This window comes from Molothrus ater, chromosome 21, assembly GCF_012460135.2.
Source record: "Molothrus ater isolate BHLD 08-10-18 breed brown headed cowbird chromosome 21, BPBGC_Mater_1.1, whole genome shotgun sequence".
In the NCBI taxonomy this organism is placed as follows: domain Eukaryota; kingdom Metazoa; phylum Chordata; class Aves; order Passeriformes; family Icteridae; genus Molothrus; species Molothrus ater.
In genome coordinates, this window is record NC_050498.2 from 6,939,515 (window position 1) to 6,966,418 (window position 26,904).

General features: G+C 39.4%; 1 protein-coding gene across 1 annotated transcript; it reads left to right on the plus strand.

The window, feature by feature from the left end:
* The first annotated feature begins 607 nt into the window (after positions 1 to 607).
* Positions 608 to 19,056, plus strand: FOXN1 (forkhead box N1). The gene is made up of 8 exons (XM_036395265.1): positions 608 to 727; positions 2,879 to 3,376; positions 5,535 to 5,645; positions 9,252 to 9,379; positions 10,170 to 10,266; positions 14,787 to 14,994; positions 16,006 to 16,533; positions 18,684 to 19,056. Exons 1-8 carry the CDS (start codon positions 608 to 610, stop codon positions 18,980 to 18,982), a joined length of 1,989 nt encoding a protein of 662 aa, XP_036251158.1. The 3' UTR covers positions 18,983 to 19,056.
* The last annotated feature ends 7,848 nt before the right edge of the window (positions 19,057 to 26,904 follow it).

The following is a 26,904-nucleotide window of genomic DNA, read 5'->3' on the forward strand; positions in this document are numbered from 1 at the left end:
AAAGATCAAAGATTGGGAACTTGAGAGGAGATCCAGCTAACAAAAACAGGGATGGAATGATGAAGTCATTTACATATCTCAGATACATTTAAGTCATGCAAAACAGAAGAGAAAGGCTGAAGGGATTTGGACTAATAGAAAACAAAAGTGACAATATAAATGTGTTGTAACCATCAGTCTGAGTAATGATAGAAAAAGATCCTTTTTTTTTAATATAGTCCCTCTGAAAACAGCTGGGGTGCACTTATATCCCAATCTCTCAATTAAGTGACATTGCTAAATTTGCTTAACCCCAAAACAATACATTTTCATTAATTTATGATCTGTAGAAAAGAAAGTGCTTATTTTTATAAAAATTATGTGGTGAATCCATAGAAACCCCATACCACGTTGTCATTGGAATTGCGTCTACAGAACATTTCTTTAAGAGCTAAAAAATAATTCCACTGTGTCAGGAACTCCTCAGGATGGCTCCAGCTGCACATCCCAGTCTGTTCCATCACCTGCACCCAACAAGGGCCTTTGTTTCACAGTTCAAGTTTTAAAAAGTGCTTATTGTAATTTGATTTTTGCCCTGACAGGATTTCTGTCTGCCGTGGGTTTGGTGATGGTTTCGCTACTCCAGGACCAGTCCAATATTAAATTTTCTGCTTCGGACACTCTGGAAAGGGACCAGCAGGACCTGATGAAGGCACAGGGGGATTCAATATCCCCAGTTCAGCAGAGTGTGAGTAAAACTGGCCCAGGCCTGTTCTCTTTCTTTAAAGATCAAAATAAACATTCAGCTCTTGCTGAATCTCACCAAACCTACTGGTGACAGAGCAAATACTGGAAGTTTTATTCCTGAAGGGTAGAAACCTGAGTTATCCTGCTCAGCCAATCTTAAACTCCAGCTGAATGCTCTGCTCCATTCCTTAAAATGAGTGGGAAAGTTGTGCTGTGTCCCCCTGCAGAAAGAACTGGGTTTATCCTGATTTTCCTTGTGGGATTTCTTGGATTTGGAGAGCACTCAATACTCTGGTTTTTGCCTTTTTGAGGAGCACAGGACATTCCATTCCCCCCTCCCTGAGCACAGCACCCTGCTCCAGCCCTGTGTGTGTCCTCTCAAAGGCTTCCCAGTGATTACTCATCCCTGGTGTCAGGGAAACATGCATATTTTCATTATATGCATATTTTCATTATATGCATATTTTCAGTGCCAGACCCAGACTGCAGCCCTGCTCCAGATTAAAGAGCACTTCAGTGGCTGCTGGTTTCTCTTTGCTGGAGAGCACAAGGGAGGGAGGAGATGACACGGGAGGGTTGGGGTGTCTGCCCGGAGCCTGTCCTGTGTCTCCAGATGAGTGTGGCCACCTTAATGAAGGGAAGTGATGTAAGCACCAACATTTCTGGAGCCTGGAAGCCCAGCAGGGATGAGATCAAGCTGATTTGACTAAACTTGCAGGCGACAGGGCTTGCACTTATCACATTCCTGTCATTTAATCTTTCATCACCTGATCTTCCTCAGCTTTTCCCTGAAATGGGCAGAGCAGAGTCAAGGTGTCCTTGTTTTTCAAGGACAGTTCAGTTTTCTGAGGGGTTTGGTTGGAAGGGACTTAAAGATCGTCCAGTTCTGTGCCACTGACTCCACCAGGCTGCTCAAAGCCCAATCCAGCCTGGCCTTGCTTTTATCAATTAATTGCTGAATAGTTTTGGATACCAAGCCACCAGAAAACCCTTGAGATCTTTTTAGGGCTTCCCTGCATGAAGGTGGTTAGAACTGGTAATTTCATACTTACAATTAAAAATGCATTTTTAATGTAATTAAAATAGAAATTTTATACTTGAAATTTGCTATAAATAAATAACTTAGACAATGAAAATAATAACATAACTGCTCAAATTTCAATACTAACCTTAAATAAATAAATGTTAATTAAAAAAATTCTATAAATAACTAACTTAGACAATTAAAATAATAAAATATTTGCTCAAACTTAAATCCTGACATTAAATAAATCAATGTCAATATTCCACAGCATATTACATTTATATTTTAATGTAATTAAGATATAAATGTTATATTTAAAAATTTCTATAGATAAATAACTTAGATAATTTCTATAAATAAATTTCTATAAATAAATTTCTATAAATAACTAACTTAGATAATGAAAATAATTAAATATTTGCTCAAACTTAAATCCTGACATTAAATAAATCAATGTCAATATTCCACAGCATATTACATTTATATTCTAATGTAATTAAATGTTAATGTAAAAAATTTTAATATAATTAAAATATAAATTTTATATTTTAAAATTTCTATAAATAAATAACAGACAATGAAAATAATAAAATAACTTACAAGATTAAAATAACTTAGACAGTAATAAAATAACTTAGACAGTGACAATAATAAAATATTTGCTCAAACTTAAATCATAACCTTAAATAAATGTCAATATTCTATCGCAGCTTTTAATGTAATTAAAATATAAACTTTATATTTTAACATTTCTATAAATAAATAACTTAGACAATGAAAATAAACTAGTTGCTTAAACTTTAATCCTGACCTTAAGTAAATAAAAGTCAATATTCCATCACATATTACATTTATATTTTAATGTAATTAAGATATAATTTTTTCTATTTTAAATTTTCTATAAATAAATAACTTAGACGATTAAAATAATTAAATCTTTGCTCACACTTAAATAAATAAATGTCAATATTCCATTGCAGCTTTTAACATAATTTAAAAAATATTAAAATATAAAATTTATATTTAAAATTTTCTATAAATAAATAACTTAGACAATTAAAAAAATAAAATATTCATTGAAACTTCAGTCCTGACCCTAAATAAATGAATATCAATATCCCATCACAGGATAACCCCAGCTACAGCTGCCAGCCCTATGAGCCAGACACCAGGACAGAAAGGACGAGCTCGGAATCCTCTCCCAGCCCCAGCCCTGCCTCCCCATGCCAGGACCCCATCCAGGGGGGGTTCCCTGCCAGCCAAGGAATCCCTTGTGGCGAGAACAAATTCAGGGCATCCTTCAGCGCCGAGAGATTCCGGCGCTGCAGCTACGAGGAGAGCACTGCCGGCAGCTACGAGCGCTTCCTCAAGAGCAGCAGGAACCCCTTCCACCCTTACAAGAGGCAGATCAGCGAGGATGTGTTCCAGGAAGCTCACCAGGCCCTGCCACCAGAAGCTTCTCCCTTCAAGAGCCACAGGAGCATCGATGGCTTCGAGGGTCTGCCGGGATCTGCTGAGGAGCCGGAGGCGTTTCCCACCCACATCCCAAACATCTCCACGGAGCAGCCGTGGTGTAGCAGCCTCCAGTACGGCACCACGGGGCAGGAGCACGGCTCTCAGGTCATGGTCAGTGGGGTTTTGGTGTTGTTTGCACGGTTTTCAATGCTAAAAATGTGCTTTTGGAAGGATTTTCTTATTGGGAGGATTTCCTTGTTGTAGTGACTATGTTGGTGTTTATCGCTCTGTCAAGCTAGAGGTCAGGGAAAGCAGATTTAGATATATCTGTGTTTATTTGGCCAAATTTTCTGTTTTCTGGTCTTTTCCTCAAACAATCTTCAGAAAGAAGCACGAGGACAAATTATTTTCCATCAGACAGGGTACACAAATCCTAAATGTTTATCACTCTGTCAGGACACAGGCTAGAGCTCAGGGAAAGCAGATTTAAACATATCCGTGTTTATTTCTCCAAATTTTCTCTTTTCTGGTCTTTTCCTCAAACAGTCCTCAGAAAGAGGCACAAGGACAAATGATTTTCCATCAGACAGGGTACATGAATCCTAAATGTCCAAATTTGTCATCAGCTGGGGTTTTCTAGAGACAAAAGTTCACAAAACAATATTTTCAAGCATGAGGATGTGGAGCAGATTTGGTCCAACAGCTCAGCTCACCTGCACTTTTCTCAGTGCAAATAGAGAGAGAAACTCCAAGACATCAAAAAATAAATGTCGGCTCTATTTATATGTGCAGTGCAAAGTTACCTGGGCTATTTCAATACCTGATAGAGGCAACTGCCTATTTTAGGGCAGCAGAGATCCCTGGAAAGCAAATTAAATTCCCCTCCAGTGCCTCCACAATATCTCTGCTGTGATCCAAGGTGTAAAGTGCATCTTGATCATCTCCTGCAGCCAAAAAGAACAACTCTACCTGCCAGAGGAGAGCCCTGAGCTGGTTCTGAATGGCTGGGAGAGGAGGAATTCTGGGCTACAAAAACAAAAAAAAAAGGCTTAATTGGATTAAGACCAGGAGAATGGAGAGATGTTGTCAGGGAACATACCTGGGGATTGAAGCCATCCAGGTTAAGGAGGAAATTGATCTAAATCTCTTATTTCCTGGATAAACACTCATCTAGGTCAGAGGAGTTCAGGGCTGCAAAACCTATGAGCAGCTGATGGAAAAAAAAAAAAAATTCCCATTTCCTTCCCAAATCCCTGGGCTGCAGGATGCAAAGGCAGCAGTGCAGGAGCCCTTTACAAGCAGGTGTAGCTACTCCCTGTTGGGTCCTGCCAGCACCCAACTTCCCACCTTTAAATCACTTCCATGCTGCTGGAAAGCTGGAATTTCTGAAAATCTTCATCTGGTGGTGATGAAGATAACCAAGATAACACTGATGTTTATTTGTAGTGGATGTCAAACCAAGTCTAATTTGTGCTTCTAATAATATAACATAAAAATACTGAATATTTTTATATTTATTAGATATACTACATGCATGATATATAAAATACATATAAGAAAAAATGTGTATATATGTTTATTTATTAATATTTTCAGACAGACTAAAATGCCATAAAAGCTGGCCATGTTTTAAAGCAGAAGGATAAGTGCTATTGGATTCTTGGAAAAGTTTCTCACTGAATTTCTCCATTTTTTACATATTTCCTGCATCTTGGTTGAACCCAGCAGCCAGCCCAGTGTGAATTTTCTCTGCCACCTCTTTCCTGTACATTACAGACCTGCCAAAATTCCAGAGGCAGCTGGAGGCACTGCCAGCCTGCAAGATAAAATCAGGGAGAATGGAAAACGAGGGAGACACTTGTGCACACTCAGGAATGAAAGCTGGGGTGTGTGGTTTGTTTGTGCAGAGAGAGAAAAAAAAAAAAAAGAATATAAACAGAGCTTGATGTTTTCTGAACTGCTCTCTGCATGGAATGTGGGCTGGGATTTCCTTTTTTCAAGCTGTAATTATGGAAATGCAGGAATTGGTTTGTTTCTACATGGAATCATGGAGTGGTTTGGGTTGGAAGGGACCTCAGAGGTGACCCAGTGCCACCTCCTGCCATGGCAGGGACAACTCCCACTGTCCCAACCCGGCCCTGGCCACTCCCAGGGATGGCCAACCCCAGATCTGCACCATTAAAACACAAACCAACTTCTGCTAACCCTTACCAAAACACAATTAAACCCCAAAACCCAACATAGCGGAGGCAAATCCCGGCAGTGATTAATTATCCTGTTTTAAATGTACCTGTCTTCTCTAATCACTCCTCTCTCGATTGTTTTGCAGGGGGATTCAGACATGAAGCTCAGGACACCCCCCCTGGAAGGGCAGCCTGGCCTGTATTGCTACCAGCCCCAGGTGCAGCAGATGTATTGCTCCTCACACCCTTTCCACCAGGTCAGTACAGCTGGGGCACCAAAAACCCCGATTTTTAGCGCTCAAACGGTACAAAAATTGTGGTCATCACGATTTTTCAGAGGTATTTTAAAATATCTTTACATTTGTGGGTTTGCAGGGCCATGTTTATATGCCTACATTCAGTTTATCAGATCTAAAAAGAACCACTGCTAAATGCAATTTAAGATGCTCACTAAGAAAAAGAAGAAAAATATACCAAACCAAAAATTGTGGAAATGGAATCTTAGTGCTGGGTATTTATATTTTCACCATTACACACAAGAAAATTTACTTTGGAGCCAGATAAATTATTAACATAAATCTTGGTATTTCAGGATCTTATTAACTGTGTGTCCTAGGGTGACACACCAACTTCCTTTAACTTCCTTTAACTTCAGGAAAAAAACCACCCTAAATAGATTGTTAAAATTCAGACCAAGTATAGAAAAATGTTTTAAAGTGGAATTGGAACAGAAGAATGATGTTCACTTTCCTTGTGCTTGATGGCACACAAATCTCTTTTGAAACCTTTTGCTTCTTACATCATCCCAAGAGAAGGATTATTCAGCTGAAGCATAATTGACAATAGTAAAAATCAAAATAAAATAAAATAAATAAAAATAAAATAAAATAAATGAAAATAAAATAAACTAACATTAAGACTAAACATAAATATAAAATATAAAAATATAATCTAAATAGACTAAAACTAATGATGATATTGCACTACCATCCTAACTTACAAGTCCATTATTGTTATTTTAGAAGAAAATGGTCCCAAAATGGTGCCAAAAATAAAAGCTCTGCTGCAAATATAAACTATTGTGGATATGTCACAGCTCCATATATTTTATTCACTATAAAAATGCCATTTCTATGTGCAGAAACCCCACTTACGAGGTGAATTCATGGAATATTCTTAATTTCTTTATCCATTCTGCAGCAGGCACCTTTCCCCTGTCCCTGCTGATTTGACAGCAGTGCTGTTTCTGTGCTGATCACATTCCAAAAACCTCCAGATTTAAAGCTCCTGGGAGCTGCCAGGCAAGATCCAACAGGCACCAAGAGGAAAATCCTCCATCCACCTGCAGGCTGGCACTGGGACAAATCTCTGAAGTGCAGCAGGTTTCTGTCAGACTTTTCAATACCTGTGCTTAATGTTAATATAGAAAAAGTCTGGCAAGGTGTTCTACTGCTCAGGAATAAAATAAAAATAAAATTTAAAAAAAATTTTAAAAATTAAAAAAATAAAATTTAAAAAAGGTCTAATTGGCGAAAGAGGTAGAATTGCTATCCCTGTGCCACAAAAACTGGAAAATAAAAAGAGCTGAGAAAAGTGGAATGAGCTCTCCTGCATGGAGCAGCCCCATGATTAACTCCTTCCATTTCCAGCTGGAATGGGGCAGTGCGAGTTCAATCACTCCAAGGAAGTTGCACTCTGCAGAACGGGCCCTGGAGTGAAGGATGTTCCAGCTCAGTTTTCATTAGAGGGATGAGAGGATTCAGCCCCTTCATTAATTCTGTGCAGATGATAAAACAGCCTCACCTTCCCCTTGGCTGGACACAACAGGAGTGGTGACTCAGAAGAAAAATGAGTTATTATTGACCCAAATGAGGAGCAGACACTGGCTGGAGTCACTCACCCACCCACCCACCCACCATAAAACACCTTTCATGCCATGGCAGACTGTAAAACCAGCTCCAGCCTGTCATTCCAGCCCATTCCCCAGCCTCCCTTCCCTCCAAAGGGATTCATGAAACCAATAAAACAGAAATAATCCTTAAAACACCCAGGTCTGGCCTTTCATGATGACATCAAAACCAGCCCTATCTTTCAAAGAGCCACCAAAACCAATAAAAATCAGAATTATTGTAGGAATTTCTTGATTTTCTACTCTTGGGGGGAAATCTGCAGCCAGTGCACAAGGCAGGGAGCACCACAGTGCACACAAAAATTAGTTCACAGCTGCTCTGAGACTCTAATTGTGCCCAATATTTAGTTTAACAAGGCAGGACATGATTAATTATGTACATTTCATTCCTTTCACCATGCAAACAACTGAGTCTATTCAGTCTGGTTTTCCACATTCCATTTCAGGCAGTTCAATGTGAGGAAGATAAAAGCAAACATGCAAGGAAAACTCCAGCAGCCAGCATAAAATTACCAAGAAAATGACATCAATTATTCAGAGTACAGAATAAATAAATAAACTGTGAATATTTTACTGTTTAAGGGGACAAAGACCAAGATCAATCAAAACTATTGATCCAAAAAAAAAATAAAGGAATTAGAAACTAAGGAGATGTCCAAGGGATTTTTCCCCATGAGTCTTGAGAGCTACATGATGATTTTTCCAGAGGAACCACACAAACCTCGTGGCCCAGGATTGCTGGAGCTGAGCAGTGAAACACCAGGACAGGGCTCAGCAACCTATGAGTGCCAGGGAAGTCATCCAGGTTGATTTTTTTTTAATAGCATGTGACAGAAATTCTAATTCTGGCCATGTCCTCACCCCTGGAATCTGCCAAGATTCATCTGGAAGAGGCAGAAATTGCTCTCCCAGAGAGCCAGCTGATGTTATCTTACCTAAACTACATCATGTCCCTTTGCTCCTGAAAGCCTCTTTGCAGCAGGTTTAAACTGTAATTTGTGGAAGAAAAATGTGGAATATTCAGAAAAGAAAAAGACCAAGTGCTGTATTAAAAAAATGGACAAATCTATGGAAGCTCTGGTGCACTCCAGGCTGCCTGTGGGGATCATCTCATCTTTCACCTGGATTTTTTATCCTGGTGATCCCAACACTTCAGTGTGTCTTGGGGCAGGCTTAGGGATCTCCTGGAGAGTTTGGTCAGCATTCCTCAGGGAGCTCCTGTGGCTGCTCCCAGGGCAAGGGCAAGAGGGGCATAAATGTTTCCTGATTTATGTGAAACCACCCCAAAAATGTCTCATGTGCTGCTCTCCTGACCCCTGGGATGACATCACTGACTTATTCCATAATAATACATTCATCTTAAATATGTTCTGGTGCATCCATTGAAGTTCTTGCTGTTGTTTGTTGGTTTTTCCCTGCCTTGCACAGAAACAGTGATTTTAGCAGAGATTTTGGGATACTATTCCCTTAGCAGCAAATATGATATGCTTTCAATTTTTGCCTTTCTGTACCTCCTCCACCTAAAGGAAAAAGCAACAACAAAAATAGCACACAAACCCAAATAAGGCTCAGTCAAAACTTCCTTGTTTCTTCCTACATTTTTAGCAGCTTTACTTCCTCAGCTGGTTTTTATAAGGTGAACACTGAAGTTTTCTATTCCGGTGGTCTGAGGATTTAATGTCAGTAAAATGACATCACTCATTATTTGTGTGCATGTTCAGGGGAGGCTGAGCAGGCTGAAATACTTCAAAAGAGATGGCTGGAGGGAGATAAGCTTTAGGTCTATAAAGTTAAGAATTATCTGGGTATGATTAATAGGACACAGCTCCTCATAGCAGGCAATAAAGAAGAAAATACTTTTCCCCATACAATATCCTCAGAAATAATGCTGTTATTAGGGAATATTTTTGGGAGGTTGTTGCTAAAATAAATAACATTTTTGCTGTCCCCCCAGTACCCCTCAGGAGGCAGCTACCCCGTGACTTACATCGCTTCCTCGCACTACCCCTACCAAAGGATTGCTCCTCAAAGCAGCCAAGAATCTCAGCAGCCTCTGTTCCCCAAACCCATCTACTCCTACAGGTAATCCAATCTTTTTCCAAGCCCTCACCTTACAGGAAATACCCTGCTCACCCCTGGCCTGTTTCCAGCATCGTTTGCAGCAACACGTTCGCTCCATTTGTCTTCTTCCCGGGGTGTTCTGTCCTGTCCCTGTGGATCACAAAACGTTCCAGGCTCTGGGGCCAGCCAAGGCACACAGAAATTAAGTGTTGTAAAGCAGGGGAGCGGTCTTGATCACTCCTCAAAGGAAAAAAAAAAATTGACACATTTCTCCAAGGAAAAAAATTAAATGTTGTGAATTTCATCAGCACAAGACTGGTGCTACTTAGTTGTCAGTTCTGTATTAAAACTGATTTTTTCCCCAGTTACTTGAGCAAGGAAATGCCTTGAAAATGTATCAGCTATAGCAGTCACCACACGGGTTTAGCCCCCAAAGTTGATCAGGCAATTAAATTTTAATTATCCCTCTGTCACTGTCAGTTTGATTCTCCTTGTGGCCTCCAGCAGTCAAACAAAACCTTCAATAACTCCACACCAGCTGGATTGGAAGGTCTTGATTCTACTTTCTATGCTCTTTTATTTAAACCCGACTTGGACCTTCTAGATGGGCCTGGAGAATTTCCTGTAGGAGTTAAGGAGATTTTTGTAATTGACTGAGTGGAAACATAAAATCATCTTTGTATTTGTGCTATGACAGTGAAAGTCAGAATAATTACACACAGTGCAAAAAAATGATCTAATTTTGGTTGTGAGGAGTCAGGCAGAAGAGGCTAAAATGCTTTGTTTGTTTTGTTTTTTTCTCTCCCTAAAGCATCCTGATCTTCATGGCTCTCAAAAACAGCAAGACAGGGAGTTTGCCAGTCAGTGAGATTTACAATTTCATGACAGAACACTTCCCTTACTTTAAGGTGAGTTCCACAGGGACGGGGAGGGGACAGAGAGAGAGTGAGGGATGGGATTCCAGCTATGAAAAGGGATTATTTCTTGGGAGATTAATACCAAATCAATTACACACTGCATACTCCCATGATCACAAGCTCCCCAGCCTTTTGCACCTAGATAGAAATGTGAAATGTGGTCAAAGATATTAAGAGCTGTTCCAGCTGTGAGCTTGGGTGTATAACAGTGACCATTCCTCACCATAAAAAGGGTAAATAATTCAAAAAACACATTCCCTGCTTCCTCCAAGATCTCAAACACAGGCAGAACTGGTCTTGTAGCTTCCTGTGCCACCAGCAGCAGCTCCAGACTGGTGTGGAAGCAGAGAATTCCAGGTTATCTCACTCCAACCTGGAGCTGGGATGTTCATCTTGGGCAACAGCATCCCCTGCATGCCCTGCACAAAGAGAAGTGTCAGCTGTGATGATGGCACTAAGCTCATAATGACACGGTGAGCTGGGGAGGGAAGGGGTGGGTGGTTTGCAGCATCACCACTGAAATTCGGATCCCTGCTGGTTGGGAATGGCTCCTCACACCTGGAATGGCACTGGGAAATGCTCAGTCAGCACAGGCATCCAAGAGCAGCAGGATTAGTTCAGGTTTTTGAAAGAGCTGTAATGGAATCTTCAAGGGCTGCTCCACTCAGGGCTTTTTTTTTTTTTTGTGCTGATTCTTCAAAAGCAACTCACTGAGGTCCACAGTGGGTGAGCTCAGCTGTGAGCAAGGCCCAAAAATGAAAATAAAGCCAGTGAGTCTGTCCTGTTTCCTTTTGCAAATAGCCCTGCAGCCATCAAGGCAAATTTAAAACAGCCACAGCAAGGCCGTTCAAACATTTGTAATAAAGGAACACTGAGAATCATAAAAAATAAATGTTCCAATACAATTTTGTAGTGGTTTTGGACACTGGGGATAAATAGAGCGCACACACACAAAAAAAGAAGATTGAATATGTCAGTAACCAGAGAAAAATACACATTATCACAGAGGAAGAACTGTCAGGATCCATCACACTCCCAGATTTCCTCCCAGAGGAATCACTAACTACTCCACCATTTGTTACAAGCAAGAGAAGGGAGAAAAAAATAAAGAAATCAACCATTAGAAATCCCAGGGGAATCCACGGGAAAATACCCAGAGTTTCAAGCAGAGAGGTGGGAATGTTATTGATAATTTTTACATGTGCATGCTTTTTCATCAGATCAAACTGAAATTAATTCTCTGTTGTGTTATGACATAATTGATTATAAAATGAATCAGCAGCTTTAAACCAAATGCTGCTGCCAGAATGGGCAGAATCCCTCAGGATTGTGGCTCCTCCAGGTGTCACCATCCTGGTCCTTCCTGGTTTTTCAGAACCTCGTGCCTTTTTTTAAAATTCATTTTAAATCTGATGAGAATGAGGCCTCTGCTGTAGGAAAAGAATAGAGCAGGGGGTACTACCCAAACATTCCCTATTTTGTAGCAGCTTTATTTCTGCATTTTACTCACAGATGCAGCCAAATGTATTTGACTGTAACATCCTTAAAATAACCAGGGGAGAATGAGCACTCAGATATTACATTTACAGTCATCAATCCCTGTCTGCCTCTGGTCTTTAGAGCAGAGAATTACCAATATATGGCAAAATTTAATATCCTCCACCCTGCCTGCTTTTGGAGAGTCTTCAGCAAAATAAAACCACATAAAAATCAGCAAAGAACATTTTGCTGCTGCCACCAGTGCTCACTAAAAAGCAGAATACAACAGGGAGAGGGGAAGAATTTAGGTTGGAGAAAAAGAGAGAGCAAGTGCACACAGAGCCTTGCTGAGAGACATGGGATGATACAAGCAGAGTCAAATTAACTGGGATTCGCTGCCACAGCAAATTTAGTTTCTATGATGCAACAATCTCATTTCTAGTTGAAACAGAGCAATCCAACTCCTACGTCCTCAAAAAAAAAAAATCTACACAGCTAAAGCTGAATTAGTCTTTGATGTACCTCTCCCTTCTCTTGAGACCTAGATTTAAAGAGAAAGGGTTTTGCAAGATCACTGAACTCTTTAAACTTCAAGAGCTGGTCAGGATCAGTGGGGCTGGACAATAATTTTCTCCTTTTTTTTTTGTAGTGATTAGTGAGTCTAACAGAAGGCTTTAATCTTTTTAATTGGAGTTGTTGGCAGTGGGTTGAGAGGGCAGAAAGGTCTGTGGTGTGATGGAAGGGCTCAGGTGCTGTGGATGTGGCACCTGGGGACATGGATTGGTGGTGGCCTTGGCAGTGTCAGTGGCTGGACTTGGTGACCTCAGAGGACTTTTCCCACCTCAGTGGTCCTGGGATTCCCCAGCTGATTTTGTGATCCTGGGATTCCCCCGCTGATTTTGTGACTCTGCACTTGCATCCCCACCGTGCTGAACGCAGGGATTACCAAAATCAGCCACAGCAAGGAGATTCCAGCCACTCAAGAGCAACCCCAGCAGCCAAAGTTTGCTCATTTAACAATCACACCTGATTTAAAAACTGGTGTTCTTTCTCTTGACACACTCAGGGTGTTAAGCCCTACCTGGTAAATAAATTCTCACAGCTCAGCAATCCCAAATTTAATGCAAGAACCTGCTCAGCTCCTGGCAGCAGCCTCCAAAATCAATCCATGTACTTTTTGCTTGTACAGTTTCTAAAACCATCTCCTAATTTACACCCCCACGCGTTCTGCAAGCCTCTGAGGAGCCCATGCCACTCCCATCTGAGCAGAAACACCAATTATCCTGTCTAGGTACACAGGGCTGTGGGGAGCCTCTGTGCAGGGCAAGAAACAGGAATATTCTTCCAGGTCAGCTTGTTCAGTAGCTAAATACAAAATATACCTCGGAGGAACAGCTTTATTCACTTTTGGAACTACCAGAAAGTTACTTGAATATTATCTGCAAGGGAGAAAAAACTGATTTGTTGTGTTTAGTGTGATCCTGTGGCAGAAAAGGCTTTAAAGATTTGAGGTTTTCTTTCTCTTCTCTTCTCTTCTCTTCTCTTCTCTTCTCTTCTCTTCTCTTCTCTTCTCTTCTCTTCTCTTCTCTTCTCTTCTCTTCTCTTCTCTTCTCTTCTCTTCTCTTCTCTTTTCTTCTTTTCCAATTTGTGTTGTCTCATCCATGAGACAGGATAGTGAAATGCTGACATCAGGTGGGCCAAAATGGAAGAGGCTCTGCTGCTCTGAAGGGAAAATAGTCTCTCTTTTAGTAAATAGTATGTATTTAATTCCACACTTATTTTTTTTTTTATGAAGTGAGTATTAAATTTGAACCCTCATCTCATCAATAAGACTTTTAATGCCTTAATCCACACAATAGTTCTTTACAACCCACAAAACAACAGGTTTTATGTTCCTTATAAAAGCATGTACAAAAATTAAATCCTGATAAAATAATTTCATCAAAATATGTTCAAAATTCACAGTCTGCCTGGTGAAAGCCAAAATGGGCTCAGATTTATAAAAGATGGTCATAGAGGAAGTCTGATGGACTAGACAATGATTAAAGAAATTATCAAGCTATCAAAAATCTGGCTTTTTATGAGAGAAGGATCCTATTAATAAAAAATGTAAAATATAAAAAAAAACCACTAAGAGGGAAATTCTAATTTTTAACATTTTAAAAAAGACTGTGGAAACCCACATTTATTTTTCATGCTCTCTGTTCAATAATTCTCTGCTTGACATAAACAGTTATGATGACAAGTATTTGCATCCATGAATATGAATCAATAGCCACAGACAACCTCCCCCCTTTTCAGAGAGCTGTTTCATTTCCTGCAATTCTTATGAGAAATTGAAAAGCAAATATGAGGATTTTTTGGCAAAAAGAAAATAATCATTTTGATGATCCAGTTTAAAGAACCTTCCAGCTTCTACCGCTGAGTTAAAAGTAAATGCAAAGCACAGAGATGAGTGATCAGCTGTGGAAACCTGTATCTCATCTGGAGGGCTTGTGATTAAACCATTTGGTTATGTAATTGGCCAGCACACAAAGTTACACCTACAGTAGCATAAGAAATCTCTTTGAAGTCTGCCTGGACACTGAATTTGAGCCCAGGTAGCACATAGTACTTTAATGAAGAATTGGAAATATTTCTAGGTGTTCTAAAATAGATCCTGATTTCTTGTTAGTTCTAGAACATGAATTTTTACACACTTAATTCTTTGTGACGTGCAAATTCACTCTTAAAGATCCAACAGGTCTCTGACAACCTTTTTGCTTAGAAGATCAGTTACTATTTTATCTGTTACTATTTTATCTGATCCCTCTCTTCCCACACAACATGACTGTAACATTTTTGTGGCTTCCCTCTATAACATACAAGTTTCTCACTGCAGAGAAGGCACAAACGCAAACAGCATTTCTTGTAACCTCACCAGTCAAAACACAGTTATATATATATACATACATTTTTAATTTATTTATATCTTTTTAGCTTTTAATTTTTTTTTTTTTTAGCTTGTTCTTACATTGGGTTTGTTTCTCCAGACAGCTCCAGATGGTTGGAAGAATTCCGTGCGCCACAACTTATCTTTGAACAAATGCTTTGAGAAAGTTGAGAACAAGTCAGGGAATTCTTCTCGAAAGGGCTGTTTGTGGGCTCTGAATCCAGCCAAGATTGACAAGATGCAGGAGGAGCTTCAGAAATGGAAGAGGAAAGACCCAGTTGCTGTGAGGAAGAGTATGGCAAAGCCAGGTCAGTCATTTGTCGGTGTTTTAGCTCTCAAACATTTTCCCCAGAATTTTTCTTTTCACCAAGATCCGTAAGAGAATTTAAATATGATTTAGGAAAGTATTTAAGGATTTTTCCTGGTTGGCAAAACAAGTAAAAAAAATAAGCAGAATTAAAGTAGACCCAGTTTTGTAGGTGTTTACAGATAAGCACAAAGAAGCTTCCCCAAGAAAATATTCTCTCTTGACATCTCACTAAACTTTAAGATAAAAAGCAAGGTTGGATGGGGATTGGAACAACCTGGTGTGGTGGGAGGTGTCCCTGTGGGCAGGGGGGTGGAATGAGATGATCTTCAACATCCCCTCCAATCCAAACCACTCTGTGACAAAAAGCATGCTGAAATGCTAAATACAAAATATCAAATAAAATCTGAGATTAACTGCTAAGTATCCAACCTTTAAAAGTGGATTTATTACATACTCACTTGGCAACAATAATTTAAAAGCAAACATCCCAGTTGGTTATAGCATGGTGCTAACATCACTGAGGTTGTGAGTTCAATCCCTGTATGGGCCATTTACTTCAGAATTGGACTTGATGATCCTTGTGGGTCCCTTCCAACTAAGAATTTCAGGCTTTGGAGGTTTTAATGTATAAGAACTGTTGGCCATTTCCTTAATAACTCCATAATTCCTTCTGCAAGTTATCCAGGGAAAGTCAGTCATGGACTATTCCTTGCCATTTCCTGAGTAGCACTACAATTCCTACTGCAAGCTATGCAGGGATAAGTCAGCTTTGGACTTTCCCTTGTCATTTTCTGAGTAGCCTCACAATTCCTGCTGCAAGCAATGCAGGGATAAGTCAGCTGTGGACTTTCCCTAATCATTTTCTGAATAACACCACAATTCCTGCTGCAAGCTATGCAGGGATAAATCAGCCATGGACTTTTCCTTGACGTTTTCTGAGCAGCATCACAACTCCTGCTGCAAGCAATGCAGAAATTAATCAGCCACGGGCTTTCCCTTTGTTTTCCAGAAGAGCTTGACACCCTGATAGGCGACAAGAGCGAGAAGCTGCGCTCGTCCCTGGTGTCGTGCAGCCCGCCGGGCGCTGCAGGTGCCTCCCTCTCCAGGCAGATGGCAGCGCAATCCCATCCCTTGTGCGAGGCCTCGCTCTCCTCGGGCATCCCGCAGGGGTTCCACGGCATCCCCGCCTCGGCAGCGCTGCACGCCAAGAGCCCCCTGCCCGCCCTGCTGGGGGGGCAGCAGCCCGGCTGCTTCGCGTCCCCCCAGGGCTTCCCGCAGATCCCCACGGCGCTGCTGCAGCACACGCCAGAGCCTCCGAGCCTGTTCCCTGCTGGGGAGGCTCAAAGCCAGCTCCGGACTCAGCCCAGCATCCCTCAGGATTCCCCAGTGCCGGCTCAGAGCCCCCCGAGCTGCGGGATGAAGATGCTGCCCGAGCATTCTCCGGCCAGGACGGTGCAGGACACGCTGCTGCAGGAGGGAGACCTCAGCAATGACATCGATGCTCTCAATCCGTCCCTCACTGATTTTGATCTCCAAGGTAGGTGTTGGAGGTGTTTTTATCTTGGAGAGTCAGGTTTGTTACCTCCCATCCCATCCCATGGATCCCATCCAATCCCATCCCATTATCCTATCCCACCTCATGGATCCCATCCCATCCCATCCCATCCCATGGATCCCATCCCATCCCACCCCATGGATCCGATCCCATCCCATCCCACCCCATGGATCCCATCCCATCCCACCCCATGGATCTCATCCCATGGATCCCATCCCATGGATCCCAACCCATCCCATCCCATCCCAACCTCCACAAGATCCATTTCTCTCCCTTTTCTCACATCTCCATGCCACTGTTACAAACCCCACCTTCCTGGGTTACATTTTATATAAACACAATGCAATTTTGTGTTAAACCTTTTAAAAGTTTCCCAAGGAAGATACAGATTTGCATCCAGGAACAGAAAAAACATTCCTACTGCCCCCCTGGCTGCAATTGCTGATACTAAACATTGCAATACAGTTTTTAGAATGTGTTCTTTAAATTCAGACCTATTTTCAACTGAAAGCTACGCAAGCACAGCTATTTAGTGCCATTCTTACATGAGAATTGTCGAGTGAAAGGCACCAAGAGAAATAAATTTGATTGAATTAACATGCTAACATTCTTCTTTATCAATATTGATTCCACATCTCTGCTAAAAAGGATGCTCTTTCCCTCTTCCTAAGGCAGTAATAGCATCTACAGCCCAAACAATTATATTTTCTGAGGTGTCTCCTTATATTCTTCATAAATATACGTTTCTAACAGAATTTTTGAAATAATTTTCTTAATTTAATGCTGTTTTCTCCCAGATTTAAATGTACAGAGACAGACAAATAATACCCATCTAAACAACCTCCTCCCTTCCTCAGTCCCAAGAGATTAGGATCACCTCCACACAAATGTTTAATAACCAGCATCTCCTGCAACACAATGATTCAAAAGCAAATATAAAGAAACATATGGAGAGAAAATAAAAAGAAATCTGAATCAAACTGTGTAGATTCTTTAGCTCATTTTCTGCCTCTGCCAAGGTCAGGATTGAAGGTGGTATTTTGTATTCAGGCTCAAATGTTTATTATTTCTTATCTATACAAGTTGTGAGTTCTACAGCATTCTACTAACAAGCTACAAAATGGCTCACGATCTTTCTCTACAAGGCCTTTTAAGGCTAAATTATCCAATTAAGAAATGACACCTAAATTATTTTTACTTTTAACCCAATAACCAACCACCCAAAATCCACGATGCAGAGACTTTTCTGTCCAATTACACAATACCACCCAAACCTAGGGAGAAGAAGAAGAAGGTGAAGCAGAACACCAGCCACAACACTAAAACCTCCATCTTACCATATATATATATATATATATATATATATATATATATTTATATATGTATATGTGTGTATGTGCATATATATATAATGATTCATATATATATGTATATGTTTTATATATATTGCTGTATTTCTGTATTGCTATATTCCTATATATTTTATAATACAATAATAGCTATATCATAATATATGTAATATTAATATATATATATAATATATTAAATATATTATATATGTTTTCTGTATTATTATATATAATATTATTATTCTATTATTATATTCTGTATATAATATATGATATATTGCATATAATATAATATATAATATATAATATATAATATATAATATACAATATACAATATACTATATATTATATATTATATATTATATATTATATATTATATATTATATATTATATATTATATATTATATATTATATATTATATATTATATGTTATATATTATGTATAATGTATAATGTATAATGTATAATATATTGCATGATTATGTATAATATTATATATATTATATCAATTGTATATTATATAATATATATAAGCTATATAATATAGATGTTTTACATATATTATAAACCTTTAAGTTTTCCACCCTGTGATATCACACACTTCTATTCAAGCCACACACCCATAATCTCAGTTCTATCATTCAATTTTGGAAGCCTTCTCATGTCAAATGCAGTATTATTCTCTCGTGGCTCTGTGCCTTTCGGCACAGAAAATTTAAAATTCTCAGCATTCAGGGTTCCTACAAATCTGTTAACCAGCACGGGGATTTTTTTCTGTTGTAGGGAATCTTTGGGAGGAGCTGAAGGACGACAGCCTGGCCGTGGATCCCCTTGTCCTCATTTCATCATCCCCGCAGTGTTTTCCCTCGCACTGCCAGCTGGAGAGCGGCGGCCCCAGCGCGCACGGGGGCGCGCACGGGAGCGCGCACGGGAGCGCGCACGGGAGCGCGCACGGGAGCGCGCACGGGAGCGCGCCGGAGCTGCAGCTCACCACGCTCTACTCGGCCTTCATGGAGCTGGACACGGTGTCCCCTTCCTACCTGAGCAACACGCCCGGCTCCAAACCCATCGCCCTGATGTGAACCACAGCCCTGGCATCGCCCTGACCCCGCACGCCGCCCTGGCTCAGCACAGGCAGCGCCCACGGGAACAGGAATTTTATCTCTTCATTTTTTTTTTTTTTTTTTTCCCAGAACTCACCTGCAGGATATGTAGCTTTACCATGATGATTTTCTACAGACTGATATTAAAACATAAAAAATAGGAAAAAAAATGTAAAATATTATTTAAAGAGAGGATGGTTAACAGCTGAACTTGTCAACACCATTTTATCAAGCCACTCATCTTCTTCGTCTTCCAGAAATAAGAAGCCACTCATCTTCTTCTTGACCTTTTTTTTCTCTTTCTTTGTTTTTTTTTTTTCTTTAACAAAAGCTGCTTGCAAATGAGCACAGAACTCACAGCACACAACAATTTAACTTATTTCTTGGAGCCACTGATGGCAACAACGTCCACCACAGACCATTCAAAATATAAAATCTACCTATTAAAACATTTATAGTCCCCTTGAAAGAAGTTCTGGGTTTTGGTAAATGTGAACTGAAAATTCTGCAAGTATTAGAAGATAGAGGACAAGCTGCTGACAGACAAAACCAAAGAAACAAATACACTTCAGTGGAAAATATCAAAGTTTTACTGTATTTAAAAAGAAATTTTAAACTCTGCTTTTTTAATAAAAAAGAACAAAACTATTTAGTAGAATTTTTACTTGGCTGGAAATTATTCTGATTCATGCCTCTTATCTTTTTCCACATAAACTAAACATTAACGTGAATTATTGAGCCATATATTTTAATGGTAATAAAAAAGAAGAGAGAAATTGCAGTTGGCCAAATCCAGAGAGCATCTGTGTTTTAACTGATCCCTCCAGTGGGGTTTCTTGTGATGCTGAACCAAATCTTGCAGCAGGTTCCTACTGTGAGCTAAACTTCAGGCCAGTTTTTCAGGAACAACCTTCTCCCTCTGATTTTCCACAGAGCTGGAATTAAAAAAGTAGAAAAATATAATAAAATAGAATAAAACAATTTTGGTTTAAGTGATGCAATAAAAACCCGGAGTAAGCTGGAGAAGGAAGTTAAAAATTGAATTGAGCACTATGGAAAATAGTCCAGAAACCCCCAAAAAAATCAGGTTACCTGGAGAAGATGTGGCTGCCCCATCCTGGAAGTGCCCAAGGCCAGGCTGGACAGGGCTTGGGACAATCTGGGACAGTGGAAGGTGACCCTGCCCATGGCAGGGGGTGGCACTGGGTGACCTTCAAGGTCCTTCCCAACCCAACCCCTTGCGGGATTCTCTGATCTCCATTCACAGATGATGTAAACTCAGACTAAACCAAGGATGTTAAAACTTGAGTCAGCTTGGGTGATTTAGACCACGAAAAAGCAAGGATGGAACAAAGGAGGTGGAATTGTTAGAATAAAGACACAGAGGTTTAATTGGCCACTGTCTCCCAGCAAGGTGGGAGCTCTGCCCAAACCAAGGCCTAAAGCTACACCCTCACCCTCTCCTACTAGTCCAGACTTAAAATCAGATTAGGGCCAGACAGATAAAGGAGACTTAGGAGGAGCACATGTGATGCAGCTTTGTAATCCCTCACGCAAGCACCAAGAAATCCTCACTTGACTCCAACTCCTCTTCTTGCAAAGAGAATAAGGAGCAGAAGAAATGCAGCCAGGGGAAAAAAAAAAACCAGCAGGATGAGAGTTATGCAAACATATTAGAGCTGGGGGAATCAGGTTTTGGCCATCTTAAGGTTTGGATAAATAAATAGAGAAAAAGTTAAGTATGACACATTATTAGAAATGTGAATATTATGGTAAGTCTAAAGCATGTAGTGAGTATAAAGCTGCTAAACAGTATATAAATATAAATATAGATATAAATAACTCTACCTCTAAATATAAATATAAATATATGTACACATATAAATAAAAGGTAAATATACAGGTATAAATATAAATATAAATATAAATATAAATATAAATATAAATATAAATATAAATATAAATATAAATATAAATATAAATATAAATATAAATATAAATGTGTGTGATATGTTTACAATGTGTATAAACACAGCATGTGTATATAAAACACTGTATATGAACAGGAAATTATATGTACATATAACATTATATGTACATACAAAATACTATTTATAAACAGTGTGCATGCATATATATATAAAACACTAAATATATATTAAAAACACAGTATAAATACATATATTTATATATATTCAGTGCAATTTAAGAGTCACCAACTTACAACTAAATACACAGTATTTAGAGTAGATATTATTAGAAGGATATTATTACCTTAAGTGCCTTTTTTAAAAAAAATTCACATTTCAGTCAAATAAATACGTATGATAATACAGACATGCCTTGAGGAAAAGCAAAACCAAAGCAGCCCCTGCCCTGTGCTCAGGCACTGTTTTTGTATTCCTGTGGCTCTTGAACACACAGCTACTCTGATGCCTTAAAAATATGTCACCATCACTCTTAAGCCAAAAATAATAATTGGTAAATATTGTTCTCTAAGAATATAGAAAGAGGTCTAGCTCAGGGGAGGGGTGGGTTCCCTCAGCTCTGTGTGTTTGTGAGCTCTGACTTCAACAGCAGATCCCAGTCTTGGGCCAGGACTCCCAGTGCTGGGCAGGACCAGGTGTCCAGACCCTCCCAACCCCTCAAATTCATTTCAGCCTCTTCAGTTCCAGGGGGAATTCTGCACACCCCCATCCTCAAGGAATTTCCAGATAAAACTCTCCTTTTCAAAGCTTTTCTCTGCAAACAGCAGAGAGTTGGCACATGGATTTTCTGAAACATTTTCAGCACTCCAAGGGAGTGAGATGCTCAGTTCTCCATGACTTTCAAACACTATTTGCACCAAATTCTTGTTAAATCCTTTCTAAATTCCTTACAAATTCCCCTCCTGAGTGACACACAGTGAACCACGCCATGGCCAGAACACCACAGGCTTTTGTAAGATATTCCTGACAGAATGAGCAGCATTGCAGTGTTTTATATTTGGTAGAAGGAGACCAAAAAAAAAGCATGAAAACACACCAGGGGAAGTGCAGTGGGATGGCTCATTGCTCTAAAAAAACAACAGAAATGTAATAAAATATTTATGATTAAAGCAAACCCATGGTATGTGAAAAAAAATCCATCAAAACTGACAGCAGGAATCTGGACAACATCATCAAGCTGAGTTAAATATCTGCGAAACTCCAAATTCACAGATTTGAAAGCGAGAAAAGCAAAACTGCTTTTTCTGGGTCAAAGATTTATAATTTATGGGCACAACAACCCATCCATGATCTGTTAATTCCTGTGTGTCACTTGTGTCCTCTGTGACCTCAGGCCCAGCCATTCCCTCAGGGGCACCAATATATTCCATGCTTGTGACCACACACATGATCAGAAGCTGGAGGAGGAGGAAGAAATAGAGAAGAAATCAAACTGTCAGACTTTATTCTATACTTTTTTTTTTTTGGTAATGAGTCTTTGAAGAATGATCAGACATAAAGAACAAAAGGGGAAAAAAAAACACTTTAACATGTTTTTTCTTGTGCTTTCTGGAGTTTCTTGTATCCACACCAGAGGTTTGTGCTCCCTTTATGAAGTTCTTTATTCAAAGCACCTAAAAGTATTTTCTCCAATGCATTCCATATTTAATGGAATTAAATTAATGGTTGGACATTTCACAGAAGTTATAAGAAAAGTCCTATAATAACTTTTATTAAAAAGAGCTCTGATTAAGATAAACAAACAAACACTACTGCAAGTTATTAGCTAATATAAATTGTCTGGGTTTGGGTTTCCTTTCCTGCTCCACTTCAGGCTCCTACATCTGAAATTTTATTCTCTTGCTTCAGTTTAGCATTAGTGATTCTGGTAGACACAAAACCAACTCATTGAAATATGGGTTCATGAGGAAAGAGTTATATTATAAATTACAATTCCAGAACAATTACTAAAAAAAGTTTGAAATTATGTTTATTTAACTACTTTTATAAAAGTTTATATACAAGAATAACCCTCAGCTTGTGCAATCCTTATTTTTGACTTTTGAAATAACTTGACATACTGATAGCACATAAACATTTCCTTAGAGCTGGTGACACCTTATTTTGTACCTACCACAAAATCAGTATTTTGCACACAGTGCAAATCTATTTCAGATACATTAGCATTAAATTCCATTTTAAGCAGGACTCTGAAAAAAGGGGGAGAAAGAAAGGAAAGAATGAAGTTTTCCCACTCCAAGGCTAATGCTGTCTGCTTAATCAGCCTCTTCCAAAGAGATTATGCAAACCTGTCTAGGAAAAAAAATAACCTTAAGTGTAATTACCATAAAAATATCTTATTACCAAACAGAAGAAAGTGCTCACAGCTGCCCTCTCCAACATATGATTAGGAAAAATTTGCACTCTAAAGTTTAGGATTTATTACCTTAACCTTTTTTTTTATTGCAGGTTTCATTTAAACTTCAAAACATTCAAATAACCATTTATATTGGAACTATGTTTTGAAGCTCTTTTCTCTTCTCATGGGGCCAAATTATTACAAGACTTCTGCCTCCCATATTTGCATGTTCTTGGTATAAAAGCATCACCCCTGAACATTCACTTGCTTTTGTTGAGATAGGAACTGATCTGAGGAGAATTCTCTCTGCACAATCTTTCAAAGCCCTGGCACAGCACTGAGCTATTTAAACCCAGCAGTGATTAACTGGAATTATGGAACAGATAAAACACTGAATATCACATCAGCTTTATTGTACACAAAGCTTCGGAAGTGCAACTGACTTACTGGCACTTTCAAACAAATTTAAACTGCTGGAATAAATATTTGGATTCCAGAATGTAGTTTACCAGGGCTGCTGCTCCATTTTTGTACTTCAGGCTTCCAGATTTGTGTGTAAATGTTTGTGTTTAGGCTATTGAATATCAAAACCAGCAAACACTTTTACATGAGTTTTTCCTGACCTCCTAATTTATTTCCAGTCTCACACAAACAAGCCCAAAACCCTCAGTGGTAGAAGATTAACTCTCTGGTTCACCGTGCATTCCCTCCCTGCAATGACATAAATGGAAACTTTAAAAGAGCATTTTCCATCTGTGGTTACAGCAAAAATTGAATTGAGAGCTACTAAAATAGTGAATGATGGAGTTGTCGTAAAACAGAATTTAAATGCAGTCTGTGTAGAAGCAGAAAAGGGCTATTTTTTTAGTTCAAAGAAATAAACACACACAAAGAATATTTGTTTGCATGGAAAATACTGAAATTACTGAAAATTACAGCAGTGGGAAGGTCATTAATGCACATGGCACTTATTTCACCCAGGGGCTCTTATTCAAGCAGCACATTGATGACAAATACCAGGTATTGGGTATAATCATAATAAATGCTGACTGAAGTATGAAACTGATGATTTTTAGGTCTTTTTCTAATCATAAAACCACAGAATGGTTTGGGTGGGAAGGGACACTCAAGACCATTTTGTTCCAACACCTTCCTCTGGGCCAGGTTGCTCCAAGATTGACGTCGAGCCACGACTTCCATGTGCTTCACCACCCTCACAGCCAAAAATTTCTCCCTCATATCCCATCTAAACCTCTCCTCTCTCAGTGTGAAGCCATTTGCCCTTGTTCTGACTTCCCAAAATCCCCATCCCAGCCCTTTTGGAGGCCCTTTGGACACATAAAGGCCCCAATAAATAAATTCACCCCGGAGCCATTTTGCTGCTTGGATGAATGGGAGAATCCTGCTCTGGATCGATCCAGCTGTGACCTGGGCACAGGAGAGGACAGAAAAACCATTAAAGATTTATTCCTGACAAAACCAATTAGGCCTGGCTGTGCAGCAAAGGCCCTCGTTAGTCACATGAATTAATTCCTTACTCACGCCATCGGCACCAGGAAATTCATTCCAGCAGCCCAGGCTGGTGGGTGAGGGAAAAAAAAGCCCACTGAGAGCCCAGGCAGAAGCACATCTGTCCCAAAAAAACACTGGAGAAGGGAATTCACATTATTTAAGCACAGAATTCAAGATCTTGCTTGTCCAGGAAGCTGCTGGAATTTAATTTCAAGTAGATGAATAAACCCAGCGTGTTCAGGCCTGCTGGAGGCACCAGGCCCGAACAATCTCTTAAGGCTTTTATTTCACTTGCCTTTCCCTCTATACTTGCCTTTCCTCCTAGAATAACTTCATAAAATTTAAAAAACTCCTAAAATATACAGAAAAACATACAGAAAAAGTATTTTCTACCAAATATCCAGTAGATCTAGGAGAAAACTGCAATGCTTATTGGCGTTAAAGGCATAAAAAAGTGCAAATTTTTGCTTTGGCTGGAAAGGATCTTTCTCATCTTAACATATCTTACAGAAATTTAAGCATAGGCTGAAATAATAGCTCTTAAAAGTTATCTGAGTTGTGACACTTGTGCTTGTGTTTCCTCCAATCATCTCTTGCCACATAGCCACAGGAAGCACAGCCCAGTGTTTGTCAGCTGCAAGGAATATTTCTGCACTGTTATTTCAAATTTAGGTGATGAGCAATGCCAGCTGATGAATTCCAGTGGGGAAATATCTTTAAAATCTGACATCTAAGTGCTGAAGAGCCTTGGTGTGTCTGGGGCAATGTTGTTCCTCTGTACTTGTGCTCAGGTCTCTGCGCACACTTTAATTTTAAGGGTTACAGTGAACCCTCTGCTCTCCTGATTTAGGAACCTGTGCAGACATCAAAGCAGGCAGCAGGTTTAATTAGACACTTAATTATAGATCAGGATGGTAAGGAATGCATTTGGGAAATAAAAACATGATTTTCAACCCCAGTTAAATGCCAGTGAACAGAGTAACACGGGCACAACATTGGTGCACTGCGCCCTTCACGTAACTCATGAAAAACAAAGCTGGAGTTGGAGTTTTGGGTTTGGTGTTTGGTTGTTTTTTGGGTTGTTTTTTTACTAAAATAGAGTCTAAATATTTTTAGCTTTCAGGTCTGGCACATGTAGTTCTCTGGGCAACCTCTGCCAGGGACTCACCGCCCTCACAGGGAAGAATTTCTTCCTCATATCTAATTTAATCCAAATTGTTATTCTCCTCACATGGATTTATCCTCTCATTCCACAGGAAAGGAAGAACTGAAGGTGTTTGGAACTCTTCTCTCCTGTCTGTGTTATCTCCCTTTCATAAAGTAAATTTAATTATGTGTTTTGTCTATTGCTGTTTGTAAATTCCCTGCCTGTTTTTATTTCTTGCTACAGATTGCTTTCATATTCAGCTTCATTAACATGGTTTACGCCCCCCACTAGAATAATTAAATTATTATTTAATAAAACAGGCCTTTGTTATATAAGGTCCCAAGTCAGTTTTCAAAATAAGGGCTGGGAATCATCCAACTGCAATTACGTTCTACCTACCTAAATTCTCTTTGTAGTTTTAATTAAAATACATTATCCAGGATGATTTCACCTCCTGTTTCAAGTTCTTGTACAGCACTGATGAAGGAAAAAAAAATCATATCTGTAAAGGAATGGCTCTATTCTGTGGGCTCAAATAGGGAGAATAAATGGTTTTGGGTTATCCTAGCATGCAATGAGAGATTTCAGTAATCTCTAAAATTATTTTTAAAGTAAGATCTATTGTGTTAGAGGGAAAAATTGGGAAATTTGGAGTACTTTATCACTGAGAAGTGTTCTTCCTACAAGTGAAAAACATTAAGGGAATGCAAGTCAGAGATAGATGAATGCCCTTGAACAATGACAAATAAAACAGAACACGGGTTGAACACATAAGATTTGCCACAATAACTCAGCAGCTGAGAAATGCCAAAGGAAATAAGAATCTGAGGAGAAGCAGAAAACATCTCCAGAATGATCAGGCATATTTATTAATAAATGAGACTGACAAACCAGCTCAAGGTGGGGGGAGCACTGG

Excerpts from the sequence above, each read along its gene's own strand:
- FOXN1 (XM_036395265.1), top strand. The coding sequence starts at position 608 with ATGGTTTCGCTACTCCAGGACCAGTCCAATATTAAATTTTCTGCTTCG. Across the intron at positions 5,646-9,251 it reads CCTCACACCCTTTCCACCAG|TACCCCTCAGGAGGCAGCTA; the intron begins GTCAGTACAGCT and ends CTGTCCCCCCAG. Across the intron at positions 16,534-18,683 it reads CACTGATTTTGATCTCCAAG|GGAATCTTTGGGAGGAGCTG; the intron begins GTAGGTGTTGGA and ends TTTCTGTTGTAG.